Source organism: Vipera ursinii (assembly GCF_947247035.1).
Source record: "Vipera ursinii genome assembly, chromosome: 5".
Taxonomy (NCBI): domain Eukaryota; kingdom Metazoa; phylum Chordata; class Lepidosauria; order Squamata; family Viperidae; genus Vipera; species Vipera ursinii.
Window position 1 is genome coordinate 84564167 of NC_139518.1, and position 22399 is coordinate 84586565.

Sequence of the window (22399 nt, forward strand, 5' to 3'; positions counted from 1 at the left end):
GACACGCTGGCTGAGGAATTCTGGGAGTTGAAGTCCACAAGTTATAAAAGGGCCAATTTGAAGACCTCTGATCTAAGTGCATTGCTATGCTGCTTGAATGGGAAATCAGTGTCAACCTTTTAAATTGAGTATGAGCCCACGCGGGAAATACCCACAGGCAGGTCAAAAAAGTCAAGATGATGTCTGCAACCACATACATGAAACACAGAGTTTATATAAAAAAAGGGACAGGACTTCATTTGCATGGTCACTGCCAACATATCGATTTTTTTAAAAAAATTCCTGTGGACATCTCAGAACCCAGCTAATGGTCCTGTAAAGCACAGGATGATCTTTGATATGGTTCCAGTCTCTCCCTTGCAGTAATGACAACTTAGAAATCTCCGTGCCCGCCCCCCCCCCCCCCAATTTCACTTCGCCATGATTTTGATTTCCAGAAAATATTGCAGCCACCTATAACTGAAGGGAAAACAATCTGCCAGCTCCAGGCTTCCAACTCTGACACGGTGGGAGGACGGGGAATCGGGCATTACCAATTTCACCTCATGGAACACAAATGTGGAAGGAGTTTCCGTTGTTTGTTCTGCTTCTCTTGGTGATAGAAGGAACCAAAGTGGAATGATAGGGTCTATATGGTCCTTTATGTTAGGGCAGAATTTTGGCTGCCTGTGACATGCATGAGTGGCCCTGGAAAGGCAGGTTTGGAGACAGACAGGCTTTGAGTCTTGTAATGCAATCTAGTAACCTAGTGGTGAGGCAGATGACTTTGGTGACAAAAGAGGAAAGTTTCAGGAAGTGTATTTTCCTCCCAATAATACAACTCGGGGGTAACAAGACTTGATGCTAATCCAAATGCAATGCAAAGAACTGATTTTAGGGGATTTGTTTCTAAACAAAGTCAGATGTTCTTTTTTTCCTACTTTTTGTATGGCTGCAGGTACAGAGATCGTTGATGTCTCTTCGAAATGTATCTAGTAAATCGGAACTGCAGAACACTTATCAACATCTTCAGAAAGACCTGAAGAAGCTGGACCATTTGGCATTTAAGCGACAACAGGTAAGAAATGAAAGAACATTAGTAAGATCACCCATCTAGATTTCTTTTTTCAAGTGGGTCTTCTTTGAAATAATGTGCAAAAGGCAGAAATCAAAAGAGAAAGAGAAGTGAGTGAAAGGTCATGATTTAAGGCTGACTTGAAAACAGCTGCTATACACAACAGTTTTTCAATTAATCTTTGTGTGTATCCAAATAGCTGTGATGAGATTTTAAGATAAGGCTATGCAAAATAAATGGATATATCTAATTTTGATATGATTAGCCTGATAATTTCTACATCATTCTGATGGGTAACTCTTTTGGTAATAAGAAACAAAAGAAGTATTTTAGATATTCAGTAATTTTAACTAATTTTACTTAAAAAATTTCCATTTAGCAGCCACACCCCATGGACTTTTTATTTTAAAGGATGTCCTTGATTGCAAAAAAAATTTCCCAATTAATCTTTCAGCATTATATCTGCTTTAAATGTGATTTTTTTTTAAAAAAAAATAAGTTAGTGATAAAGTGTATTCACTCTCCATTAGTTATGGTGCTTTTTCTGAGGATTGTTTTAATTCTATGGAATAAGTCATTTCAAGTGAATCCATTTTGTTCAGTGTTTTTCAAGCTGGATTTCCGGTCCCACATGGAGATCTTAATGTCTAAGTGAGAGACAGTTTGTCCAGTGTCTTTCAGCTCTAGGAAGCAGGCAAGGGCAAACTTATTTCTGAAATATTACCAAGAAAACTGCAGGGATTTGTCCAGGCACTCACCAGGAGTCAACACTGACTTGAAGGTGTGTGTGGGCACACACACACACATGCATACCACCCACCCAGAGAAAGCTGGTGAGAGAGCAAGTTAAAGATGAGATGCACAGAAATATGGATATATGTATTTCACCTTGCGCATCGTGATAGACAGTTCCATGTCTGAAAAGGCTGATGAGAAGAGAAATGGAAAAAGGATGAGGGAACTAATTCATTTCTGCAATAAATGAATTATACTCTAGTGTTGCCTAAACTGAATTCATATTCTAGGAAGCTACTGCAGTTCTAGAATAGGTAGTAAAAAAATAGATATACTATTGTATAGGAAAGCACAACTTGCCTCTTATAAAAAGAATATGAGAAGAATAATGCTACAAATATTACCAAGGGCACCAGTTTATTGCTTCTGCGCCTGATAAGAAAAATGGAGTTGTTATTTATGTCAAGAATACCTTAACAGCGAGTTTAATTGAAGCAGACAAACAAGGAAGATATGTTATAATTGAAATATTAATATAAGGCAAGAAAACGCTTTTGGTCGGACTATACGCTCCTAATCAACAGCAAGGAGATTTTTATAATTTAGTACACAGCAAGATTATTCACTGGGATTATAAATCTTGTATTTTTATGGGAGATTGGAATGGCGTCTTGGATGTACAGATGGATAAGGGTGGCCTTTTTAAAAGCACGCCAAGTCATGCTAAACTGCCTAAATCTTTTTTTGAGATGAAGCATGACTTGGAATTGAGAGATGTTTGGAGAGAAAGGAACTTGCAAGAAAAAGACTTTACTTTTTTCTCCGACAGGCATCAATCTTTTTCCAGGATCAATTTTGTACTAATTACTAATGATTTTTTTCCGAGGATTAAGAAGATCAAGATTTGTCCAAGAACTATATCTGATCATAGTCCAGTATGTATAGGTGGCACTTAGACCCTAAAAAATTGGCAAGTATGTATCCGAACTGCCAGCCCAAATATTGGAGGTGTGGTTGTGAGGATGCAACGTATTTTCATATATGGTGGACTTGTAAAAAGGTTAAAGCTTTTTGGATTAAAATTTGGTGGAATATGCAAAAGATATTTAAGAAAAGGATAAAGTTTTCTCCGCAATTGTTTTTATTGGGTATTATTATAGATATTACTGTTATAGATACAAAGTTGATGTTGAATTTAATTACGGCAGCGGGACTTTTAGTAGCACAATATTGGAAGAAGGAAGAACTGCCGACTATAGAAGAGTGGACTTTGAAAGTTTCTAATTTGGTGGAAATGGCAAAGATTTCAGCATATTTGAAAGATCAATCGCAACAGAGATACACTGTGGAATGGAGAAGATGGATTGAATATATTCAGAATAAATATGGGACTAAAAAGTATCATTTAGCATTTGAATAAGTAGTGGATTTTTTATGACGTATAATTAGTTAGTAGTTATTTTATTAATATTTTGATTATGGAGAGTTAAAGTGTGATAGAATTTAATGATTTATTATTGTTGTTAGCATATTTTAGATTATGCTTGTTTGTATTATACCCTGTATTCAGCTCTGGGAAGTCGGGGAGGGGGGAGGGTAGGGTAGGGGGGGTTAGGGAGAGGGGAGGGGGAGGAGGGGTTTTTTGTATTGAAAAATGTATTGTAAAACTTTTCAATAAAAAAAAGAAACATCCCACTCTCACATCTGTGCCCTCAATTATATAAATCCATTGGATTTATGTAGCACAATATGTAACCTATGTGGCTGTCAATTAGAACGTGTTCATTATTTTCCTGACTAGAGTGTCAGAACAGGTTACAGGTTTATTTTAAACTGCATTTAATTTGAATGTATACAATCTGATATCACATATATTTTTCCTTATATTATATATTTAAAAATGGCCCATAGATGGCAATGTTTTCAAAGTTATCTCTGCTTTCTACTGCAAGGCTAAATTATAACTGTGAAGTCCAATATTAAGGGCACATTTTATTGTTAAAAATGTGATTCCTCATCTATCAATATAACAGAATGAAAAAAGTAAAAAAGTTTATATCTACTTGTAATGTCAAGGGTTACTGATTATCTTCATCATTCAAAAAAAGCATCCATATGGAGCGTCCCTAATGTGAACTTTTATTTAATCCAATAATGAATCAATAGTAAAGCAGATTACTAAATGGGTGAATATATTGAATGGCGTGGCATCTTTAATTCAATGGCTTATGTTTTGGATAAAGAGTGGATAGTTTCTGAAAAAAAGACAATATTGCAATAAAAAAAAGATATTTGGTGCATCTGCCAGGCCAAAATTTGTGTATTTAATTTGCAGAAATGGATTGTTAGCCATACTAACTACATTATGGTATTTTGATCAGCAGAACTTACTAAACATAATATTTCTTGAAGACAGAGACATGTTTCACAAGCAGATTAATTTTCTGATAATATTGTGTTGCTTGGCAAACACCCCAAGTCGTCTTCATACATTTCCAATGTCTGAGACTGTGCAGGACAGAAAATGTATTTCGCCATTGCTCTGAAATACCATTAGTGTAACATACAATCAGTTTAGCACTGGAAATGTGTATGTGTAATTGTACTCCTACAGCTCAAATGAGTTTCCTGCACCCCTTCTTCTTTCAACGTTGTAAGATTCACTAGTGGTCAAATAATTGTTTGGTAGTTCTTCATTAGGGCTTTCCCAAAGTGATCTGACTATATAGTCTCTGAGATGATGCAATTTATTTATTTATTTCTTAAACTGTTATAGCAATAGCAGTAACACTTAGACTTATATACCACTTCACAGTGCTTTACAGCCCTCTCAAAGCGGTTTACAGTCAGCATATTGCCCCTGACAATCTGAGTCCTCATTTTCTGGTGAGAATCGAACTGCTGAACTGCTGACAGCTGGCAGTTAGCAGAAGTAGCCTGCAGTACTGCACTCTAATCACTGCGTCAACACGGCTCTACAAAGTGATTCTGGGCTTCTGCAATCTTTTTATTGGGCTCACATGATGCTAGAAATCATGTTAGATGCATTCATAATTGGGGTGAATTAAATGCATACTGTTGCTTACCTTGCTTGACTAAAAGGATTTGTTGATAAGGAACTGAGGAATTCAATATAAGAACCTGAAATTAGGCTTAATATTTCTGAGATACCCAGACACAGAACTGTGGCAAAATTCTCTTCTCTACATAAATCATTTTGAACGCTGGTCTGATAACCTGCATTTATTTTGGCATGAAGCAGAAAACGCCAAATAGAACAAGAATGCTAATTTAATTGAAGACATTGTATTGAAATACTCTTCAGCTGCTGGTATCTTTAAAAAATGGAATTGCTAAAAGTCTTTATAACAAAGAAAGAGTGTAGAAGGATTCTGTTTGCTTACATCTGTGCTAAAATGGTGGATCATTAATATTAAAACAACTGAGCAAATTGCAAGAAAATATTTCAGTGAGCTCCAGGTGCGCTCTTTCTCTCTCTAAATTTATATGTACATACATACATACATACATACATACATACATACACACACACACACACACACACACACACTTTCACCTTCATACATACACATCTCACCATGTTTTCATCAAGGGCTGAATGTGGTTTGAAAGAGTCTTCATTTTTTACTCATTAAAACTGCGCATACCAAATTTTGGTGTCTGCCAAACAGTTTTAGTAACTAAGAGCAACCATAATCCAACTGACAGTATTTGGAATTCTGACTGAAAACCAACCAAGCTAACAAACCTTGGATTAATCTAAGAAACTCATTTGTGCAATCATTTAAAGTTGGTTAAACGTTTTGTACATGGTGAAAGTTATTTCATGACAATTAAAATTTTCATTGTACAATTTATGCATCAGTCTGGATTCAAAAGAGAAATAGGTCATTTTGAACAGGTTGTGTTGGAGTAGGGGTATTTGCAAAAGGTTAGTCAAAATAATAGTGGCCAGAACCATGTGACTGAAGCCCTTCAAGTTTACAATCATACCTATACTGTTTGGGTAGGGAGTAGGGCAGTTCAGAAGTACATATAGCAGTGTTTCTCAACCTTGGCAACTTTAAGATGGGTGGACATCAACTCCCAGAATTTCCCAGCCAGTGAGGATGGGGAATTCTGGGAGTTGAACTCCATCCATTTTAAAGTTGCCAAGGTTGAGAAACATTGATATGTACAATAGTCTCAATGTTTGTATCTTGAGGTGTTCCTGAAACAGGATATTGTTCAATCTCCCCTCCATCACTTTTGAAGGTAAGGCATCTCATGTTGGCACAGAGAACCCATCTTCTTTGTGAGGTAGAGAGGGTGGATCATTTTCTAGATTTGAGTCAAATATTTTGCTTCACTTCAGGTATGGCTTTATGTAATCCAATCATAAATAGAGCACCGAGCAACTCTTTCTTTCTTTCTTTCTTTCTTTCTTTCTTTCTTTCTTTCTTTCTTTCTTTCTTTCTTTCTTTCTTTCTTTCCTTCCTTCCTTCCTTCCTTCCTTCCTTCCTTCCTTCCTTCCTTCCTTCCTTCCTTCCTTCTTTCTTCCTTTCTTTCTTTCTTTCTTTCTTTCTTTCTTTCTTTCTTTCTTTCTTTCTTTCTTTCTTTCTTTCTTTTTTTCTTTCCTAATCCTGACTAACAGGATTCACATAAATAAAGGGATAAGGCAAGGGTGTATCTGGCACCATTATTATTTAACTTATACATCAATGACTTGCCAGGGTTAATGAAGGATACCATTGATTGGGGTAGATTGCAAGGGCAACTCCAAAATATAATTTTATCATATTTTATCTATATCTTTAATTATTGTACATTATTACAATTTCATTTTAGATTGTATTTTATTCCCATTTCATTTTAAATCATATTTTATTCTAATTCCATTTTAAATTGTATTTTATCAAATTCCATTTTAAATTGCTTTTATCAAATTTTAGTAACAATTTATTGCTGGAACTTTGCACTTTGATATGGCCCAAGGGCTAATCAATAAACATTTTATCTTTCTTTCTTTCTTTCTTTCTTTCTTTCTTTCTTTCTTTCTTTCTTTCTTTCTTTCTTCCTTCCTTCCTTCCTTCCTTCCTTCCTTCCTTCCTTCCTTCCTTCCTTCCTTCCTTCCTTCCTTCTTCTCAGGAATTTAGGCAAAATTTTTAAAAACTGAGCACCATTAAAAAAGGAGTCTTAGCATTTTTGTTTTGAATGGTTTGAATACTGCCAGGATATCATTTTGTAGCTTTTCACATTTATTTGTAGCTTTGCACATTTAATTATTACATTAGCGAAGTATTGTGCCCAGATTGAGAAGTTGCTGATTTGATATTTTTATGAAGTGGAAGAGTAGAAAAAGATGCTTAGTTAATTTTTCCAATTATGTTGATGCCTATTGCAGCACTTGGAATAATTTATTTCTGGCATTTCATCGTGACGATATGATGCTAAGGCATGAAGGCATCATGGCAAGACAAATTGGGAGCACAAGAAGATGACCATGTCATCTGAATGTAAAAGAATAGGCATTGCCTCATGTCCAGGGTAGAACTTCTGTAAGGGAACAGAATGCAGCCCTGTTTTGTGGTGGCAGTAAAGCCTGCTAGATTCCCATTATATCTATATTTAATGTATAGAAGGGACATCACTATTAACTAAAGGAGGTAACAATCTATAACTTGTCAAGGGGTCAAAACCTGGCCATGAAGCCTTGCATGGGAGACACAGAAGCCCATATAAACAGGGGGCTGGCTGACCGGCCTCATGAGAACTCCCCCACCTGTATTAATAACTTCTAACCCCCTCACCCCATCTTGGAATTTTTCACCTTTTGAAATTGTATACTGTTAGTTTTACAATTGTTAAACTTTTTAATCCTAAATTAATTCTGAATTTAATGTTAATTTTATTGATTATATTGTATCCACCCAGAGACCCTCACTGAGGGAGATGGATGGTTAAGAAATACAAAATATATATATATATATATATAAAATTCAAGGTGGGGACATACTTAATTCTCCTTCCTCCTCCTATTTTCTCCACGTCAACCATCCTGTGAGGTAGGTTGCGCTGAGAGAAAGTGACTGGCCCAAAGTCACCTAGATGGTTTTCATGGTTAAGGTGGAACTAGAACTCCCACTCTCCTAGCTTCTAGTCTGGTGCCTTAACAATTATACCACACTGGCTCCCCCTTGCTTTTCAGGAGGGGATTGAGTCAAAAGCCACATTACAGGTTGATAAAGATACTATGGCTTGTTTGGTTTTATTCTGATTTGATGTATGATCACAATTAAGGTGATTGGTAAACTATGGATTATGACTTTGATATTTGATTGAAGTAGAAAGTATAGCCTATTCAAACATACCTTATGTGTAAATTGAATCTACCTGGTGATCAGTAGCAAGCAATAGCGTTCTTAATACTTGCTACTTCAGTGTTACCATTTAGCTTGTGGTTATGATTCAAGTTCTTCATGTTGGCAGGACATCTTGGATGTGGCCTTGGTACTATGTCTGCGGAGGTTCTCATTTGTCCAGGCCATGATTGTCCCAAAGATGCTTGCATTTTAAAGGCAATTGGATTTTTTAAAATTGCATTTTAAAGGCAATTGGTGCAGAGAGTGGTGAGGATGGCCGAAAAGATCATTGGCAGTTCCCTCCCTCCCATCCAGGACATTAGCACAGAAGCGTTGTTTAAACAGGGTCTGTAAGATTATCTGGAACACTACACATCCTCTTTACAACCTGTTTTCCTTGTTACCTTCTGGGTGGTATCCATAGCAGAACATCCAGATTCAGCCATAGTTTCATTCATTACAGCATTAACCTTGTGAACTCTCAGGCTTCCACCTTCTCTTATATATACAAGATGGACAGTATTTAATATTTTATTGTTATGTATATGTAGGGGTGTGGGTCTATACATATGTTGTATATAGTATGTTTTAGGTGTGTGTCATGTATGTGTTTCACTTTGAGAGCGGGCAACTAAATTTCATTTTTGATGTGTGCCATTGTGCCCACAGTAAAAAAATGACAATAAAGACTATCTTATCTTATCATCTTATCTTATCTTATCTTATCTTATCTTATCTTATCTTATCTTATCTTATCTTATCTTATCTTATCTTATCTTATCTTATCTTATCTTATCTTATCTAGATGTTTCACTTCTCATGTAAGAAACATCTTTTTCAGTTCATTTGCTTCAGATGAGAAGCAAATTATCTTAAAGAAAAATCAGAAAGCCCAGTTGCGTTTAAAATGCAAGCACCTTTGTGACAACCATGGTACTTTGGCTACACATTGAAAAGACAAATTCTCTGCTTGAGAACAATATGGTAGCATGTTGGCCTGAAAGCTGACATCAGAACATGTAAAGTGCTATTCCCCTTCATTTGACTGTTGAGAAAAGCTTTGATTTTGACTTCATAGCCTCAGGCTTACAATATGGAATATAAGAGCGTATAATTTGTGTACAGGGGAAGTTCTTTAATTGATAATGAGCTATTTAAATAATGCTATTTTATGTCTAAGGTGATAAGGTCACTTCTTTGTGCAGATGAAAAAGCTTTTGTTAAACAAAATGTATCACTTTGTGGGAACTCTAGATAAAAAATATTTTTAAATAAAAAAAGAAAAGAAAGCAAAAAAATGCTAAAAAGTCCAAAACCAGAAACTGCTGGAGGTACATAATACATTTCTATTTTAAATAAATAAATAAATGATTTGATTTAGACACTGACTGATTTTAAATTAATTCCGGACAGGTCACAGCAGAGAGTTATAAAATGTTACAACATCCAAAATAAGTATTTTTATTTTGGACTTTTGACCTTATTTGACAACAGCCATCTAGCTCAGGGGTCCCCAACCTTGGACACTTTATGACTTTTGGAGTTCAACTTCAACAGCATGCCTGGCTGAGGAATTCTGGGAGTTAAAGTCCACAAGTCATAAAGTAGCCAAGGTTGGGGACCCCTGATCTAGCTGAAGGAAATCCTAATGGATGTATTCCTCTTTTGGGGGGGGGTTTGTTGGATTTTCAAGGCATCTGAGACTGATGCCCATTTACTTTAAGACAAGTGGTTTAAGAACAGATAACATGTATCTTTTAGCATTTATAACTGTGTACATAAGAAAGAGAAGGAATTTACAGACATGTGGTTTAATGACCATCCAAACTTTTGACAGCACTGAACAAGCAGCAGTTATGACTAATCCTCACATTTACAACCATGATATCTCCTTGATTGTGTAATTGTGGTTTGTGACCTTCCCTGCCAGCTCATCAAACAAAGGCAGTGGGGAAGCCAACAAGAAGTTGCAAGTCGCAGTCATGTGAGGTCCTCACTTTACAACAGGGGTCTTCAAACTTGGCCCTTTTATGACTTGTGGACTTCAACTCCCAGAATTCCTTGGCTGAGGAATTCTGGGAGTTGAAGTCCACAAGTCATAAAAGGGCCAAGTTTGAAGGTCCCTGCTTTACAGTGTCAACTGGGACTTCCAGAGCTGATGTGCAATCATCTATTTTTTTGACTTACAGTCATGATGTTTAACAATGGAGTTTCCAAACCCAATATAGTGTATTCTATCCAACAGGAGTGTCTAATTTAGGGTGGGGGTGGGGGTCAAAAAAGTCAGGATGGTGGCTACTGAATTGAACTCTTCATGTAGAATGAAAAAGGAGAGTTAGTGGGACACCTACATTTGAGTGGTCCCTTCTAAAATTATTTCCTTTTCACTGTTTCAGTGAAAACACCAGGCAGATCACATAAACATTATATATACTTCCTTTTATCTATTAGAACTCAGATATTTTTTTAAAATAGCTAAATGTTGTACAATATCTATTATGGGGCAATAACAATCAACTGTATTAAAATAGTTCTATTGGGTTCATTGAGTATTTTATTTAATGTTTAAAGTAACTGCCACATTTTAATAATGCATTTTGTTTTTATAATTTTATATTTATATTTCTAAAAAGACATTTTTAGATAAATTGTTGATGGAATTAATCTGTAAAGAATTACTGTGTTGATATAATTAAAAAAAAGTTCCAATGTGGATTAAGATAAACTTAATCAAAGGATTCTTCAAAAGTATTTGATCCTAAGATTTCAGACAATGCTATTACCCACACTTCAAAATTCCATTTCTGCCTCGAGAAGTGTACTTCAGTTTTCCAACAGTTTGTTGTGGTATATTTGGCAGCTAACAACAACAGAAACTGAATAATTTTTGTTATGTTGCACATTTTGTCCCAGAGACAAAAGGATAAAGGATAAAGGGGGGATAAAGGTGGCTGTGTTATAGATGATTTTGAATTTTTTTTAAAAAAATACTCAACCACAATGGATAAATCAATGGATACTGTCACAATAAGTAGTGGTATGTATACATTTGAATACAATCAGCACAACATGGGCAATCTTAATTAATAAAATGCAATAGACAGAAGCAATAATTGTTGTTGAATAAACTTCCTTATTAGGGACGCAGTGGCTCAGTGGGTTAGGATGCTGAGCTTGTCAATCAGAAGGTAGCCAGTTTGGCGGGTTGAATCCCGAGTGCCGCGTAATAGAGTGAGGGCCTGTTACTCGTCCCAGCTTCTGCCAACCTAGCAGTTCGAAAGCATGTAAAAAAATGCAAGTAGAAAAATAGGGACCACTGCGGTGGGAAGGTAACAGCGTTCCGTGTGCCTTTGGTGTCTAGTCATGCCGGCCACATGACCACAGAGACGTCCTCGGACAAGCGCTGGCTCTTCGGCTTTGAAACGGAGATGAGCACTGGCCCTTAGAGTTGGAAACGACTAGCATGCATGTGTGGGGGAACCTTTACCTTTACCTTTAAATTTCCTGAGGGATCCTTATTGCTCTCTGAGCTTGGTTGTTTCCTTCTCATTCCAACCCTGAGCTACAGATATTCTCCTCTATCAGTAAACTTCCGGATGGCCTTCTTGGTGTTTTCTATAGGATTGAAAGCTAAGTAAATGTGAAAATAGAATCGGAGCCATGAATGCTTTTGTTTTCATCCTCCTATTATTATTATTGTTATTGTTGTTGTTATCAGCAGCAGCAGCTCAAAAATTCCATTTCTGCATTGAATAGTGTGTTGTCTAGGTATATAAGTATTAGAATATAATAATCATCACATTCATAATAATCTTATCAAAATACAATCATATACTAGGAAATAACAATCATATTGTTAAAAATAGTATTTCCCATATTAACATTAATTGTATAACAATCAAAGTATTTACTAATCCGTTATAAATCTTCTTCACATAATCCACATTTTCTCATATTTCCAACTTTCTAACCTCTGTTTTTATCAGCTAACCATTGGTAAAATAAGTCCCATATCATATAGTATTCAGTTTTTTTATTTTTAACATTAACCTATCCATTTCTGTGCATTCCAGTATTTTTTAAATTATATTCTCCTCTGTAGGGTTTTTTTTTACCTTTTTTCCAAAATTGTGCATATACTATCATAGCTGCTGTTAATATAAGCAAAACTAAGTAAGTATTACCTTTATTATAGTTTCCTGGTAACATGCCCAATAAAAGTATCTCTGGTTTTAAATCTATATGTTGTTTTATCATTGCTTCCAACCATAGCTGTATTTTATTCCAGTCTTTTCATCCTCCTTCTATTGGCCTTCTTTACCCTTTTTCCAATCCTGAGAGAATCGCACAGAGACCAGAAACCCAATCCCTTCCCCAAAGCATGGGCATGAATGAGAGAAACTTATATGAAACAATCCATATCTTTCAGCTCAATTTGTGCCCCTTCCAGGCAATTGGGATCTAGCCCCGCCCCCCTCAATATATGCCAAATAATTATAAATCTCACAGTGGGAAAAACACCTCTAATAAGACTGTGTATTTAAACTTCAAAATTTCACCCAGCCAGCATTAAAGTTGAAGCCCATTCTTAATGTGGCTGAGATCGAGAAACGTGGGAATAGATGGATACATGAAGATCCCTCTAGGCAACTTCCTCATGAAGAAATTTTTGATGTGGCTAGAATTTCATGTCTTAAAGGATTTTTTAGAGTATAGGAAAGTAGATGAGGAGTTATGCCAGCGTATTTTGAATGGCTTTTGAAAATATTCAGACAACATTCTGGCATTCCAGCACCCTTAAAAATGATGCCACAAGTTCTTATGGCTGCCCTTGTAAATGGTCTCTTATTTCAAGTTCCTGTTCAATAAACCCATTAAAGTTAATTGGGAAACCCAAATTCCTGATGAAATGCTAAGTGTTGCTATTCATTTTCCTTGGAAACCCCAAAGAAAAAATGATCAGGAATCATGGCACTCCAAAGCATATCCCTACAACAAATGGGAAGCCCTACTTCCCCCTGTCTTGTTCAACTTTTTCCTTTGTAGCAGAACATGGGGATGCAGTGTTTCCACATCAATCATGGAGGCTGGCACCTACATCCTGCAGATTAACAAGCTTGCTTTTAGTGGATTGCTGGAAGCCCAGGGGCCCCAGAAATTTGTCTGGTGTTCTCAGAGTCATGTTCCTTTCCAGCTTCAATAAGCAGGAATTTTCACTGCTTGATTTTGATGCCTTTCTCTCCTCCCTTTTTAATGGACAGTGGAGCTTCAATGTCTCCCTTGCTTGATTCTTCCTCCTTCTCAGCTGTTCCTCTTTATGGAGACAGAGCAAATGCTGTGGCCATCAACCCATCTGGCATCCCACCCCACTGACCATGCCATTGGCCCTTTGCCTGAGGAGCAAGTACCCTGAGTACTGACTTTGCTATGAATTCCTTTGTAAGTTTGGGCATACTGTTTTCCGCACCAGAAATTGCACATGTTTACAGGTCCCACAAGAGCACCATAAATAAGCCTTTGCTCTGTTTTCTACTTTCTTTTTTGTGTTTGCTCTCGCTTGTGTTCCTTCGGCCCTATGAGCTTCCTCAAAGACTGAATTGGTTTGGTTAGATCATTGTGATGGACTGTTTCACTTAAAAGATGCTGCACTTTGCCCTTGAATTCCTCAGTACTCTCTGGGTAAAGATGCTGTTGAAGGACTCCAACTTACCTAACTAAAACTGGTAAATGTTGTTGCCAGCTTCCAGCCCTTGTAACAATCCTACACTTACTATCAAAAAGCCACACCAGAAGGAGGAAGATCCAGTCTAGTGTAGCCTGGTTCGAGTTCTAAGAAGCATTAGTGCTATTTCTTTTCCAATCCAGTTCTTGTTTTGAATTTCTTGCTTTACATACCAGCACTGGGAAGTAAATTGGGATGTAGAACTTAAAAGCCTGCTCAGCACAATATTTCTCATGTAATGTATGGTTTTGCCTTATATGGTTAAATTTCATATTTTTTGCACATGCAAAGGCACTTTCTTCTCTATAATCTTTTAAAAGGCCAATTGGTCATAGCTTTGCTTGTATGCTGATTTATTATCTTGGTATCCTTGTATATGACCTGCCTCCTTAGAGATAATAAAAATAGTCTTTTTTTGTCCCTACAGTCTTGAGCAATTCTACTTCTCATGAAACCCCTAGGAACAATTAAAAAAAACTTTTAGAACATTCACCTACCCTAGTGAATGCTATTCTTTATATTTGTATTGTGTATCTTGGTATAGCTCAACATGTCATTTAAGAAAAGCACCATCTTTTCAAGGTTTCCAGAATTGTAATTGCCAGAAGCAATAACCTTGAGGAATTAGAGGAAGATTGGCAACCAAAACAATGATAAGGTAAAAGAACTCCGAGTTTGGGGCAGTATGTAATTTCAGAAAGCATGTCAGACTCTAGTATTCATGAAGATAAAGGCAGAAGAGAAGAAAAGTGCATTCAGACTTGCAAGATTCTATTACCAAAATTTATAATGAAAATAGTATTAGCTTGCAAGTTTTTGGTTTCTGTTTGATCTACCTTGGAGGGCTGACAAGCATAAGCACGGAGGACCTATCTCTTCCTTCTCAGGAATGTGTGTGGGGGGGATACACTCAGCAAATTACTTCACTTCCTAGTCAGGAAATCCCCAAGTTGGAGGACTTTTCCTTTCTTTATTACTGTTGTTGAAGGAGATGTCTTGGAGAACTAGATTCCAGTTAGATATTTCTTACTCATCAAGAGCACCATATCATTACTGCTTCCTACTCCTTCTTGGAAACTTTCGTAGCTGAGTTTAGGTTTGAATATATTGTCGAGGGAAATATATATTGTGGTCTCCTCTATCCAACTTTCTTTTATCCACCCTTAGTTTCTTTTAATCATTTTTGGGTCAATACTAAATAATTATAAGAAATAGTAAGTAGAATACGCACAACAGTCACAGAGAGCTTAAGGAAGATAAAGTGATGGTAGCAGGCCTTTGTGTAGGAATGCTTGTAGAGACAAATTGCTTCTCCCTTCAGGGCAGGGAGCCAGGGAACACAATAAAGCTGACATAGTATGACAAGCCCTTGCTCCAAGTTTTAGAAGAAAACAACTAAGAGCAAAGCCCCTACTATCTCCTAGCCCACTCCAGTGGAGCCTCTCTGGAACTGAACATTCACTTTCATAACCCCCCCCCCCGGAGGAAAATATGCAGTCACCTATAAAAGAACATTCATGAATAATTTCTTAAAAAAGAGGCATAACCCAGCATTCCTGTGACAGGAAGAAACGTATCCCAGACTTCCCTAAGAAAACAAAGTTGAATATTGGTGATAGGAGATTCAGTTCTTAGGGGAATAAAAACTATAGTCTGCAGACAGGACAGTCAATCTAGGGAGGTATATTGTCTCCCTGGAGCAAAAAGATGTAACTGAGTACCTTACTGAAATAATCAACCCCACGGATTATTACCCCTTTCTTCTCCTACACATGGGGACCAATGACACAACAATGAATCTGAAAACAATAAACAATGATTATGAACAGCTAGGGAAGAAAGGTGAAGAATTAGGATCACAAGTGGTGATGTCAATTAGGAGCACAAGTGTTTTCATCTATGTTTCCAACAAAAGGCAACATCCAATGAGGGAACAAAGGATTTTAGAAATGAACCACTGGCTTAAAAACTGATGTCGTCAAAAGAACTTCAGCTTCCTAGACCATGGTCTACATTTCCTACATGAAGGGCTACTGGAAAATGATGGACTGCACCTCAGAAGAACTGGAAAGAATATATTCAGAAAATGACTGGCTCATCAAAAGGGCTTTAAACTAAAATTGAGGGGGGAGGGCGGGCCAATTTTCATGACCTTTAGAACCTAATACCAAGCAAAACTACTAGATAAACAATCATATATAGAGGTAGGGAGTAAAGAGAAAGAAGAAATAAATAAAGAATGAAGTGGAGAGTGATGGGAAGGATAGAAAGCCCAGTTACAAAGTAGGAGATATAAGAAACATACCCAAGATCATAAAGAACTCAAATGCCTATACAAACAGGGTAAATCTGAAGCATTAGTACATGAAGGTAGTTATGTTATAATTGCCATTACTGAAACTTGGTGGGATGAAATCATGACTGGAATGTACTGATGGAAGGGTACAAACTATTCAAAAGAAACAGACCCAACAAAAGAGGAGGTGGAGTTGTATATAACAAATGTATGTAGGAAATATATCATAGTAGTAATGGAGATTTTATCCATTCATTCATTTATTTATTTATGTATTTATGTATTTATTTATTTATTTATTTATTTATTTATTTATTTATTTATTTATTAATGGGATTTATATCCCACCCTATCTCCCCGAAGGACTCAGGGCGGCTAACAACAAAACACAAATAAGTCCAGAAATTAAGATAAAAATAAAATTAAAATCATCTGTGCAATAAATTAAAATTAAAAACTAAAAATAAATTAAAAATTGTAAATATAATTAATTAAAATGCCTGTCAGTCCAGGTCAGCCTGGTGGAATAGGAGTGTTTTGAGGCTGCGGCGAAAGGATTGGAGATTTTGGGCCATCCGAAGCTCAGGGGGGAGCTGATTCCATAGGACTGGTGCTCCCACAGAGAAGGCCCTCCCCCTGGGGGTTGCCAGCCGACATTGCCTAGCTGACGGTACCCTGAGGAGGCCTTCTCTGTGTGAGCGTACTGGGCGATGGGAATTCGTTCCTGGCAGCAGATGGTCCTGCAAGTATCCCGGGCCTAAGTGATGTAGGGCTTTAAAGGTAAGTACCAGCACCTTAAATCTCACCCGGAGGGCAACCGGTAGCCAGGAGGGGTGTAATATGGGAGTATCGGGGTGCTCCCATCACTACCTGTGCAGCTGCACTCTGCACCAGCTGAAGCCTCCGGGTGGTCTTCAAGGGCAGCCCCATGTAGAGAGCATTACAGTAGTCTATACGGGAGGTAACGAGTGCGTGGGTGACTGTACGTAGGGCATCTCGGTCCAGAAAGGGGCGCAATTGGTATATTAGGCGAATCTGGGCAAATGCCCCCCTAGCCACGACTCCAATATGATCTTCAAAACTGAGTCGTGAATCTAGGAGGACGCCCAGATTGCGTGCTCTATCAATGGGAGGTAACATCTCTCCTCCTATAGCCAAAGATGGAACCTCTTGGACTAAACGAGATGATGGTATGTAGAGCCACTCAGTCTTGGCCGGGTTGAGTTGAAGCCTGTTTTTCCCCCATCCAAATCTGTACCGCTTCCAGGCAACGGGACATCACATCGAGGGCCTCCCACTCCCAACCCCTCAAGACGACGCAGTAAGATACCGTGGTCGATGGTATCAAAAGCCGCTGAGAGATCTAATAGGACCAGGACAGAGGAATAACCTCTATCTCGGGCCCGCCAGAGATCATTCACCAGAGATCATATATCAACTGGAAGACAAACTCAGCAGCAAGTGAGAGATTGAACATATTCCTAACCAACTTAGCTGACAACTTTGTCATCCAAAAGATAGAAGAGGGAACTAGAGGAAAAGCTATACTGGACCTAATTCAGTGATAGAAGGATTTGAAGTTGCTGGAACCTTGGGTGAGAGTGATCACGTCACATTGGAATTCAATATAATGCAAACACAAGCAATAGAATATAATCCAACCAGTGCCTTTAAAGGATCTGATTTTAAAGGATCTGATTTTAACAAACTCAGAGAGAGCCTAAGAAAAATGCCATGGATGAAAATCCTAAAGGGGAAAAGAACTCAAGAAGCACGGGAAACACTGAAAAATACGATCATAAAAGCCATTCCAACACAAAACCATTGAAAAAGAAAAAGAAGAAATCCAAGTAGAAACTAGCATGGTTGCACAAAGGTCTCTCTGTTAAACTGAATGACAAAAAGGACAAGAACAAAAAACGGAAACAGGGACACATAACTAAGGCAGAGTATCAGCAGATAGCCCGAATCCACAAAGATGAAGTCAGGAAAGCAAAGGCTCAGAATGAACGTATAAATAACTAGAAAAAAAAGAGGAAACAATCAGTCTATGAGTCTTCACGCAAAAAGAAACTATAGCCCAACCTACCAAAAACCTAACTGTAAAAGACAGACTAGAAATAAAAATTTAAATAAGCAAGAAAATGGTAAGACAACACCTGTCTGATCTTGATGATTATAAATCACCAGGACCTGATGGATTGCATCCCAGAGTTCTGAAGGAGCTGGGAGATGTTATCTCAGAATCGTTGTATCACATTTTTCAAAAAATCCTGGAACAATGGGGAATTACCTGAAGATTGGAAAAGAACTGATGGGGTTCCCATCTTCAAAAAAGGAAACAAACAAACAAACCCAGGAAACTACAAAGCAATCAGCCTAACATCAATACCTGGGAAGATACTGGAAAGTTAATGAAAGAACAGATCTGTGAACATCTAGAAACAAATAAAGTTATAGCTAGAAGCCAGCATGGGTTTGTTAAAAAGAGAACAGGGAAAACAATCAGATTAGAGAAAAACTGCTCAAAAACAATAAGTGTGAGAGAGACCTTATAGTCCTAGTGGATGATCACTTAAATATGAGCCAGGAGTGTGTGGCAGTAGCCAAAAAAGCTAATACAATCCTTGGTTGTATAAACAGAGGCATAGAATCAAAATCATGTCAAGTATTAATACCACTTTAAAATGCCTTAGTAAGGCCACATCTGGAATACGGCATCCAGTTTTGATCACCAGGTTACAAAACAGATGTCGAGACTTTGGAAAAAGTGCAAAGAAGAGCAACTGAGATGATTAAGGGCCTGGAGACAAAAACATATGAAGAACGGTTGGAGGAACTGAATATGGCCAGTCTAGAGAAAAGAAGGACTATGGGTAACATGATAGCAGTGTTCCAATATTTGAGGGGCTGCCACAAAAAAAGAGAGAGTCAACTTATTTTCCAAAGCATCAGGAGGCAAGACGAGGAACATTGGATACAAACTAATCAAGGGGAGAAGCAACCTGGAATTAAGGATAGATTTCCTAAGAGTGAGAACAATTAACCAATGGAACAGCTTTCTTTCAGAAGTTGTGGGTACTTCATCACTGGAGGTTTTTAAGAAGAGATTGGACAATGATTTGTCTGGAATGGTAGAGGGTCTCTTGTTTGAACAGGGGTGTTGGGCTAGAACAGGGGTGTCAGACTCAATTTCATTGAGGGCCACATCAGCATTGTGGTTGCCCTCAGGGGGCTGGGTGGGTATGGCAAGAGTGGGCGTGGCCTACTGGGTGGCCGTGGCTAGAGTGCGTATGGCCTACTGGGTGGGCGTGGCCAGCTCTACATCGTTTGCATCAAGGGTGCCTATGGGGGCCTGGGCAGGAGTGGGACAGATCTGAGGGTCTCTGGCAGGAGGAGGGTCTCTGGGCCAGGGCCAAGGCAGTGGGGGCCGTTCCCTCACTGTTTCCAGGATGGCTTCACAGGCCGCATGAAACCACTTCGCGGGCCGGATCTGGCCCCCGGGCCTTGTGTTTGACATGTCTGGGCTAGAAGCTGTGATGAGATTCATCCAGTTCACACCAGTTTGGCAGAACTACTAGCTAATTTTTTGTTGCCCAGGCCCAGAATGGACTTCTGGAAGCGGCATCCACACAGAAAACTGGTTGTTCATATACCTGAATCCCACCACTGGCTAGAAGACTTCCAAGGTCCCTTCCAGCTCTATTCTGATTGATCTGATTGAAGTGGCAGGTGGACATGCAGGTTTTCTACTTCTGCTCTGAACTTTTGGTACCATTCACTGAGGAAAGGCATGGAAGTGGCATGGACAATTTCTAATACAGATAGGAGATGGCTGAAGAGGGAGAACACTTTATTTGGAAGGTGAGAGGGCATAAGTAGCAGGAAATTGAAAGTGGATTATGGATTGGAGGATTTTTGTTGTTGCTGAGATGGAGTTTTCTGTCTGAGAGATAAAACCAGGGGGACGGAGATCTGATCAAACTAAAGAGCTCTGAGCAAAATCTGCTTGTTTGTCAATATGTCTGTTGCTTTACTTACATAATGAAGGCTTTTGATTGATGCAGGCACAGGGATATGCAGAAATCAATCTATAAGATGAATTGCTATGGGGGAAAAAGGCAATCTAAGATTTCTAATTTCTTATAGATGATCTGGTTTCCTTGTTACACAGTAGTAGGAAGATACAAGGATACTGATTGTTACAGCTATTATCAATAACTTTATTTTAGATTTAAAATAATATTCAGCATGCCAGAGGGTACTTTTCGGAGATGTTTATGGTTGCACTATTTTTTTGAATACGGTCTTGCTGTTTCTAATATATACAGACTGAAGCTACTCTTATTGTTAATTTATCATATTTCACATTTAATGTTGTTAAAATTTAGCTATTAAACAACTAGGCACATAAAGAAACCTCTGTTTTTTATTTCATTTTGTAACATATGTATATATGTGAACATTCTAGATGGATATTTAATGGTTGCTGCATCAGCTATCAAATTCCTTCCTTCCTTCCTCCCACAATGATATTTACATCCTCCATAGATGTTCCTGACATATGTACCCAATCAGATTAAAGGGCAATCAAGGCAGATTGTTTTCAGTTCCTTTCTCACATTTTCGCTTTTCCCAAAGCTCATTGGAACGGCTTGCCTCCAGAGGTTACAGGTGCTCAAAGGTTTTAAAGAAGAGATTGGACAGCCACTTGTTTGAAATGGTATGGAGTCTCATGCTTGAGCAGCGGGGTTGGGCTAGAAAAACCTCCAATTCTCTTCCAACTCTTCTCTTCTGTATTCTGTTTGTATGTTTTCTATAATGGCTCTACATTCCCCCAATATTTCATCACAGCGGCTTTGTTGTGGCCATTTGTGCTTTAGGTGTGCATACAGCTACTGCAAAGCACTATGCATGTGTTAGCCTTACAAGGTAGTCCAGACAAGGAGCACATTCCATAAGTCCTACCAGTACTTTATTGCAAGGTTAGAATAGAATAGAATAGAATAGAATAGAATAGAATAGAATAGAATAGAATAGAATAGAATAGAATAGAATAATTTAATTTATTTAATTTAATTTATTGAGATTTTTATACCGCCCTTCTCCCAAAGGGACTCAGGGCGGTTCACAGGGCATAAATATAAACACCAATACAAACATTAAAAAATAATTAAATTAATGCCCAAGTTAAAACCAGAATACTAAAACAAACCAATAAAAAACCCAAGTACCCCCATCAGGCCAGACCCGCTAGTTCAAATAAATGGGTCTTCAACCCGCGACGGAAGGATCGGAGGTCTGATGCCATCCGGAGCTCGACCGGCAGTTGATTCCATAACGCCGGAGCACCCACAGAGAAGGCCCTCCCCCTGGGGGCCACCAGTCGACATTCCTTGACAGGAGGCACCCTGAGGAGGCCCTCTCTGTGGGCGCGCACAGGGCGGAGGGGAGTCGACGCCGGCAGCAGGTGGTCCTCGAGGTATCGCGGACCCATGCCATGTAGGGACTTAAAGATCATAACCAAAACCTTGAACCTTACCCGGAAGACAACTGGCAACCAATGCAGCTCACGGAGCAAAGGTGTAACATGGGAGTACCGGGAAACTCCCAAGACAACTCTCGCGGCCGCATTCTGTACCAGTTGGAGCCTCCGAGTAGTCTTCAAGGGAAGTCCCATGTAGAGAGCGTTACAGTAGTCTAGGCGAGAGGTCACGAGCGCATGAGTGACCGTACACAAGGCCTCCCGATCCAGATAGGGCCGCAACTGGCGCACCAGGCGAACCTGGGCAAAAGCCCCCCTAGTCATGGCCACTATGTGATCCTCCAAAGTGAGTCGTGAATCTAGGAGGACTCCCAAGTTGCGAGCCCTATCCACAGGGGGTAAAAGCTCACCCCCCATAGAAAGAGGTGGAACATCCCAGGTGTCTCGGGAAGCCGGAATGTACAGCCACTCAGTCTTGTCAGGGTTGAGTTGAAGTCTGTTCCTCCCCATCCAGACCCGAACCGCCTCCAGGCAACGGGACATCACAGCGAGGGCATCACTGGGGTGGTTTGGGGTCGAAATAAAAAGTTGGGTATCATCAGCATATTGATGATACCCAACTCCAAAACCACGAATGATCTCACCCAGCGGCTTCATATAGATGTTGAACAGGAGAGGCGAGAGGACCGACCCCTGAGGAACTCCACAAGCGAGAGTCCTAGGGGTCGACCTCTGCCCCCCTGCC

The 22399-nt window shown here is 38.7% G+C and overlaps 1 protein-coding gene across 1 annotated transcript in view; it reads left to right on the forward strand.

The window, feature by feature from the left end:
• The window catches only part of CTNNA3 (catenin alpha 3), a gene marked incomplete at its 5' end in the record, with an annotated part of 866777 nt that overhangs the window by 69864 nt on the left and 774514 nt on the right, over positions 1-22399 (forward strand). Inside the window, one exon of the mRNA XM_083364633.1 lies at positions 938-1057. Coding sequence (XP_083220759.1) covers positions 938-1057 — 120 coding nt within the window. The remainder of the gene's footprint in view (positions 1-937; positions 1058-22399) is intronic.